At 41.5% G+C, this 7,652-nt stretch overlaps 1 protein-coding gene across 1 annotated transcript; it reads right to left on the bottom strand.

Moving 5' to 3' along the window:
* Window positions 1-1,551: 1,551 nt before the first annotated feature.
* LOC131976126 (uncharacterized) lies at window positions 1,552-7,228 on the bottom strand. Its single transcript, XM_059339041.1, has 6 exons — window positions 7,201-7,228; window positions 5,861-6,202; window positions 4,562-4,825; window positions 4,336-4,444; window positions 2,468-2,513; window positions 1,552-1,586 (listed from the first exon to the last, which is right to left on the bottom strand). The coding sequence occupies exons 1-5, from the start codon at window positions 7,226-7,228 to the stop codon at window positions 2,501-2,503; spliced, it is 756 nt and encodes a 251-aa protein (XP_059195024.1). The 3' UTR covers window positions 1,552-1,586; window positions 2,468-2,500.
* Between the last annotated feature and the right edge of the window lie 424 nt (window positions 7,229-7,652).

Below are 7,652 nucleotides of genomic sequence, written 5' to 3'. Positions count from 1 at the left end.
ACAGGTTCACCTCCCAGCTCTTGCCCCTGTAGCATGCAAGTACCTCAGTGGGCCCAGCACTAGTGTTGACAGCAAACGGCTGTTCAGTGCTGTCGCCCACGTCATAGACAAGAAGAGAAACCACATAGATTGCGAAAAGCCACAGATGCTAATTTTTTTATTTTTTTATTATGTTTTTTAATCAACAGGTTACAGAGGATATACACAGAACTCCAACCCCCACAACTCATAATCCCTCACATAGACTAAATCAAAATGACTCTAATAAGACGCACAGAAACACAAACTTGCCAAAGTCAAAAACTTATTAGAGAAAGCGAGACACCTTCCAATCCTGAGTGGGGGGCTGGTCCCGTTCACACTCAGAGAACCTAAATAATATCCAAACCTATACCCTCAACACACAACAGACATTGTTACAGAACATGAATAAGGAACAAGTAAAACAGATGAGACAAGAAGAGAAACCGCATAGATTGCGAAAAGGCAGAGATGCTAATCTCAGTCCAAAAATAACCTGACAGTCATACTTCACTTATAGGCAAGGCCTGTATATGTCTGTCAGTCTTTCAGCCTTGTTCATTGGACTTTAAAAAAAGGCTGTGAACTGAGACTGAAGCTGGTGCAAATATGTTCTGAATGTTTTTTTGTTTGCACATCACCTCTCTGTTGTTGTTTGTAGCTCATAGAATTGTGCAGTGTAGTCTGAGCCCACCTATTTATTTATGTTCTCATTAGGGACAGAAGCTGCTTATGTTTGTTGTACTTTTTGTGATTTTGTTTGCATGGTGCAGATTGAGTCGTCACGTATTGGACTCCTGTTTTAAGTTACATTTGAATTTAAGCAGCAGTCTGTAAGATACAAGTAGCTGACTAATTTAGGCACATTTACTGTAAGAGTAAACGTTTTTATTCAATTTGGGTTTAATTGCTGTACAGTTGCACTGTTCACATGTTCCCAGTGAACAGAGGTTATGTTTACTTATTATGTCAATTGTGAAATTGGCCAAATTTGCCCTGATTGTGGGTTTTGTTATGATTATCTCAGGGAGAGCATCATCCAAGTTTTAAGTAGGATGAATCTTTTAGTATTCTGTTTGAAAGCAATTGTCAAAAATAAATATGCAGTTTTAAGCATCAAGTATTTTTCTTATTTTGCACAAGGAATGAATATTACATACAAAATGTGTTAAAGTATGCTCCATAAAACTACGCTAATTCTACTACAGAAGAGAGATGAAGATCTCTGCAATTAGTTGCAATTAGCTTTCAAAATAAGAGCACATGGATGTGTTAGCAGAGTCCACCACAAAATTTACAAGAAGACTGTCAAAATAAGATGCCTTAAATAAAACATAAGAACCCTTATACTCCTTTACAATAATTAATTAAAATATACAATAATATGATAAATGTGAATAATTGCTTTGCAGGTTGATTTAAGGAGCGCCAGAGCTCCGAGTAAAATGAGTTAGTCTGGAGAACTGATATAGACTCAATGTGATGATCTGTATAATAATCAATATTAGAGCAGATATGATCCAGATGATGATATGAGACGGTCCGTCGTTGCTCCTTCATGAAGTCTGAAACAGAAACAGAGAGACAGACAGAGGATCAGCTGATAGGGGGCGCTACAGGATCCATTAGACAGATTTTATGACTTTTATCAGACCTGGGCCCAACGGACAGAAATAAAAAATGACACATTTCTGTTCTCTTCTTTGATTTATTCAGGAGATTTTCTTCTTTGTGTGTACTGCCGTTACAATGTCATTATATTATCATTATATCAGAGGCATAATGGTATAATAATATTGTTTATCACAATCATTCCTTAATTATTTACACAAACTCTGCGCTGCGAGTCTCTGCTTACATGTGTTATATCGTTCCGGTATGACATCCGGACTAAAATATGTGCGGGAAGGCTGCTGTAGCAATTAGAAAATTACGTTCTATCATAACGCGTTATAATTGCAAATGCAATTAATCGTTCAGGTGTGGTGGTGTATAACAGGTGTTATAAAATTTGATAATGTATGTTATCTATAAAGGATGCAGAGGGGCACATATGCTGAACATTTCTAGCAATTCTATAAAAGTTAACCATTATTAATGGCATGATGAAAATGATTTGGGGTGAATAAGGACCACGGGAGGGTAAAATAGATATATACTAACAGATATCTGATATAATGTGCCAGTACCATGGAGGAGAAGAGAGATTTTGTAGAGAAGCCAAAGGAAGTTTATCAAGCGTCTGTTTCTTGTGAAATGTGTTTTTTCACAGACACAAAGAGGAAGTCATGTTGACGTGTTCATTTCTTTTAAATGACACAAATGTTCCTGTTTGTAGGCAGGTTCCTGTTTCTCTCTTTCCTCCTACAGCACCACTTTTATCTCACAAAGGTTCAATATGAAATACAAACTATATTAAGGAAATGTGTGTTTATCAGTGACTCACCTGTTCCGTCTCTCAGCTTGCTGCTGCTTTCCTTCAAACACACGTCCTGTTTTAGAATCAAAATAAGACTGAAATCAAATATAATTTAACAACAAACACAGTAGAGCCACATAATTTCTTGGGATAAAGAGCTCTGGGTTCTGTAACTTGGAGCAGTGTGGGATTTAAAAATATATATATTTTTAACAACTGAATCTAAACTTTGACATGAAAAAATAAAACAGGACTAGGCCCAGAAAATAATAATAAAAAAACGATAACCTACCATCCTGCCAAGGAGATTGGAAAGTATGTTTACTTAAAAAAAAAACATAATTTCATAGAAGAAACTGTAAAAACAGGCATCACCATCAGTACTGGAACTTTCCGACGGTCCTTGAACGGATCATCGGTTACTCAAGTTTTGTTTCAGGTTAGAAAAAGTGACCAAAACGAAGATTAAAATAGTGATATATAGTGATATAAAGACAAATGTTTGCTCACTTGAAACCAGTAAAAGACGAATGTCTGCTCACTTGAAACCAGTAAAAGACGATCGTCTCCTCACTTGACCAGTAAAAGACGAACGTCTCCTCACTTGACCAGTAAAAGACGAACGTCTCCTCACTTGAAACCAGGAAAAGACGAACGTCTGCTCACTTGAAACCAGTAAAAGAAGAACGACTGCTCACTTGACCAGTAAAAGACGAACGTCTGCTCACTTGAACCCAGTGAAAGACGAACGTCTCTTCACTTGAAACCAGTAAAAGACGAACGTCTCCTCACTTGACAAGTTAAAGACGAACGTCTCCTCACTTGACAAGTAAAAGACGAACGTCTCCTCACTTGACCAGTAAAAGACAAACGTCTGCTCACTTGACCAGTAAAAGACGAACGTCTGCTCACTTGACCAGTAAAAGACAAACGTCTCCTCACTTGACCAGTAAAAGACGAACGTCTCCTCACTTGAAACCAGGAAAAGACGAACGTCTGCTCACTTGAAACCAGTAAAAGAAGAACGACTGCTCACTTGACCAGTAAAAGACGAACGTCTGCTCACTTGAACCCAGTAAAAGACGAACGTCTCTTCACTTGAAACCAGTAAAAGACGAACGTCTCCTCACTTGACAAGTTAAAGACGAACGTCTCCTCACTTGACAAGCAAAAGACGAACGTCTCCTCACTTGACCAGTAAAAGACAAACGTCTGCTCACTTGACCAGTAAAAGACGAACGTCTGCTCACTTGACCAGTAAAAGACAAACGTCTCCTCACTTGACCAGTAAAAGACGAACGTCTGCTCACTTGACCAGTAAAAGACAAACGTCTGCTCACTTGAAACCAGTAAAAGACGAATGTCTGCTCACTTGACCATTGAAAGACGAACGTCTGCTCACTTGACCAGTAAAAGACGAACGTCTCCTCACTTGGCCAGTAAAAGACGAAAGTCTCCTCACTTGACCAGTAAAAGACGAACGTCTCCTCACTTGACCAGTAAAAGACGAACGTCTGCTCACTTGACCAGTAAAAGACGAACGTCTGCTCACTTGACCAGTAAAAGACAAACGTCTCCTCACTTGACCAGTAAAAGACGAACGTCTCCTCACTTGACCAGTAAAAGACGAACGTCTGCTCACTTGACCAGTAAAAGACGAACGTCTGCTCACTTGACCAGTAAAAGACAAACGTCTCCTCACTTGACCAGTAAAAGACGAACGTCTGCTCACTTGACCATTGAAAGACAAACGTCTGCTCACTTGGCCAGTAAAAGACGAAAGTCTCCTCACTTGAAACCAGTAAAAGACAAACGTTGGCCCCGGGGGCAGAGAATAAACCGGTATCATGGTGAATGATACGATACGTCTCGGCCCGACTTCAAGTCAAAGTTACCTTTTAATGACGACGGCTGCTGCTGTGATGATGAGCACAGTGTGCAGAGAGAAGAGAACCAGACGGACCACCAGCTGTGTGTCACACTTTGAGTTTCCAGTCGGAGTTTCTGTGTTCGGCAACATTCAGGAGATATTTTTAAATAAAAACACAGTTAGAGATTTCTCCTGCTTCACAGCTCTATTTGAGTTTAAATCATCATTCAGTGAAAACTGATGAAACAAACCTCGTTCCTTCACCTGGAGGACGAACGGCCGGGACAACGAGAGCTCGTTCCCCTTCAACCCACAGGTGTAGTTCCCAGAATGCTGTGCAGTCAGAGGGCCGATCGGGAGGGCGGGGCCGGTCTCTGGGAGGGCGTGGCCATCTCTGAACCAGGTGACCTCCAGCTGGTGGAAGGTGCAGCGAGCAGAGCAGCGCAGCGTCACCGTGTCACCTCGTTCTAACGCTGTTTCACTGCTGGAGCTGTCTATCTTCATCTGTTCCCCATCTGAAGGAAAAAATAAATAAAGACATTTTAAATTGATTCAGACATATGCTACCTCACGACCGTTGCGCTCTTCCAATGAACGGTTCTGGCTCTGCCCCCCGTTGGTCCAAGGCAATCCAGACTCTTTGCACTTCTTGTTCCCCGCTGGTGGAACACACTACCAGTTCCTACCAGAGCAGGGGCGTCCCTCTCTACCTTTAAAAACCTCCTGAAGACCCAGCTCTTCAGAGAGCATCTTCTCTCCTAGACCACATGATAATTCTACTCCTCAAAGTTTGATTGTCACTAGCACTAATAGCTCTTATTGCACTATACCTTGATTGTTTGCTTTTACTCTTCCTGTAAGTCGCTTTGGATAAAAGCGTCTGCTAAATAACTAAATGTAAATTATTTTTAACATTCAACACAGTGTCACTTTAACCCTCTTGGCCCACTTTACTTCGCTACCCTTTAAGGGCATTAAGGCTGAAAATGTCCACTATAAGTGCATCAAAATCCTTTTTGTTGTTAATCTTTGACATAGCCAAGGCTGTGATAAAAACCAATGCCTCATCCAATTTCATTTATATATGTAAAATAACTAAATTTTTGTGTTTTTTCTTTGAAAAACAGTGACATCTTTGAATGTTTGGTAGTTTTGAGTGTGTAAAGTTGAGTTGTTTGCTCTCATTTGACTCTCAAAGTGGACCAGATTGATGCATTTTACTACGAAATTTACAAAATGTTCTCAGGGGTGGGGGGGAACCCTGACCCCCTAGATGGTTCAGTCCCCACCAGAGTCTCATAAAAATCATGTGGGAAACACTGGCAGCAAACTTGAAAATTACACGTATATTCACCTTCTTCCAAAATAAGCATAAGCATTCACAGTTTTTCTGGCAAAAATAAATTGTCAAAGCATCGACAGCTAGAAAGGCTTTGCAAATGGATTTAAACCATTGTTGATTGTCAATTCAATCGACCATCAGCCCAAGCCTTCAGTGATTATTAATATTGAGCCATTTTTATTTGATGCTGTTATTATAATGCTCTTACCGCTGACTGTGACTTTCACTCCGTTTGTGCCAGTAAATATTCCTCTGCCATCTTTAGCGTCTTCCTCCTGTAGATCTGAGATCTGTAAGGTGCAGGTGCTGCTCTTGTCTCCCAGGTATTTGTACCGAGAGTCGTTGTTCTGTGACTCGCTGTCGAACACAGACGGGACGGGGCCCTCACAGAACCGATGGTTCTGACACCAGACGACTCTGGTAACTTTTAGTTGAACTTCTCGTCCGTTGTCTTTGACAGTCGCAGGTGTGAAGGTGCAGGGGAGAGTGACAGTTGATCCTTTCACGCCACAAACTGGACCTGGATAATTCACTCCTATACACACAGTATCTGGAAAACACAACACAGTGTACTTTGATGTGGAAACAGACAGTGACGAGTATTAAAATGGGCCTCAGGCGCTCAAAGACACAAAGAGAGAAAATAATCAAAGAAGTGTTTCAGAAATATTTTTTAAACTTATCCTGTGTCTCAACATTTCCCATCATGTTGGTGGTCATGGTAAATGTGACGCTGAAGCGTAGAAGGATGGTTGGAGTTTGTGTCGTTCTGGAACCAGTTTTCCTGCAGAGAGCCGCTTCTTTTGCTGTGGATAAGCCAACAACTGGTTCCATAGGGCTTAAAGTATTCAGGCACCGAGCCGGATCTCCGGAGTGTGGCGTTTGAGTGTGATTCATAAAAAATAAAAAAATTATTTAAAAAAAAAAAACCTGTTGTGCGGGATATTGTCAAGTACCTCCCTCAAACCGCTCCTTTCCAATCGTAATTATGCATACACAATGACATCACGCTCCGGCCGCCAATCAGACACTCAGATTGGTCAAACCTCCACAGACAGCCTGAAATGTCTCTGAAGCAGCTCCAAGACATACGCACGCATTCACACACTGTCTGTATCAGTCCCGTCCCCACATCATCTCTCCGTCTGCGTGTGTCAAACTAAATCCTATCAACCTGTCCGCGCCGTCAGAGGTCCAAACACTCTGCTGCATTATGCCGTTCAGTAGCCGCAAGCTAACATTAGCTAACAATTAAAGTTGTTTTAATCACACTAAATTGTGACCGTATTGAATAACTTCCTGTCGCTAAACACATGCAGCTTTGAAAATAAGAGCACAGTGTGTTAAGAAGACTGTCAAAATAAGATGCCTTGAATAAAATATACAAGAACCCTTATTCTCCTTTAAAATAAATCTTAAAATATGCAATGATAAGATCGGTGTATATGATGGAATAGTGGCATTAGAATGTGTGAGAGGCACCAAATTTGAGCTTTTATGGAAAGAAACTTTTCCACGGGGGGGTTAATGCCCCCGGACCCCCCTAACCAGCTGTTTGCCCCCCTGGCTGCTCCATGTCCTAGTGGAAACATGTTGACAGCAACTAAAAATGTCACAGTAGATAATAAAGATTCTTCTGCTGTCATTTAGCTCTCAAAGTAGCCTGGGTATACCCAGACTGCCTTGCGCGCTCGAATTTAATTTCGAACCTCCAGACGGTCTACTAGAGAGGAATCTTAGCCCTGTTTTAGGATCCAATCACAGAGCGGGGAGGGACGGTGAGACGATGACGCGTACTACTCGGCACTTGGAAGCTTTCCGGATCCAACATGGCTGCTGCAGACGTGAAACTCTCTTTAGCTGTAGACGGTGTTTTAAATAGTTTAGAGCGAAAGTTGAAAGGCGAAAGGTCTCTCGGCAGCTCCGCTGTCCCCCGGCTGGTAGCCAGATCACCGGTAGCGGGGCTAGTAGCGCCGCACGGGCGGTTTCTGCGGCTCGTT

This window comes from Centropristis striata, chromosome 8, assembly GCF_030273125.1.
Source record: "Centropristis striata isolate RG_2023a ecotype Rhode Island chromosome 8, C.striata_1.0, whole genome shotgun sequence".
NCBI classification, from domain to species: Eukaryota; Metazoa; Chordata; class Actinopteri; order Perciformes; family Serranidae; genus Centropristis; species Centropristis striata.
The sequence above is the reverse complement of the archived record's forward strand: the minus strand, read 5'-3'. Positions and strand labels throughout refer to the sequence as shown.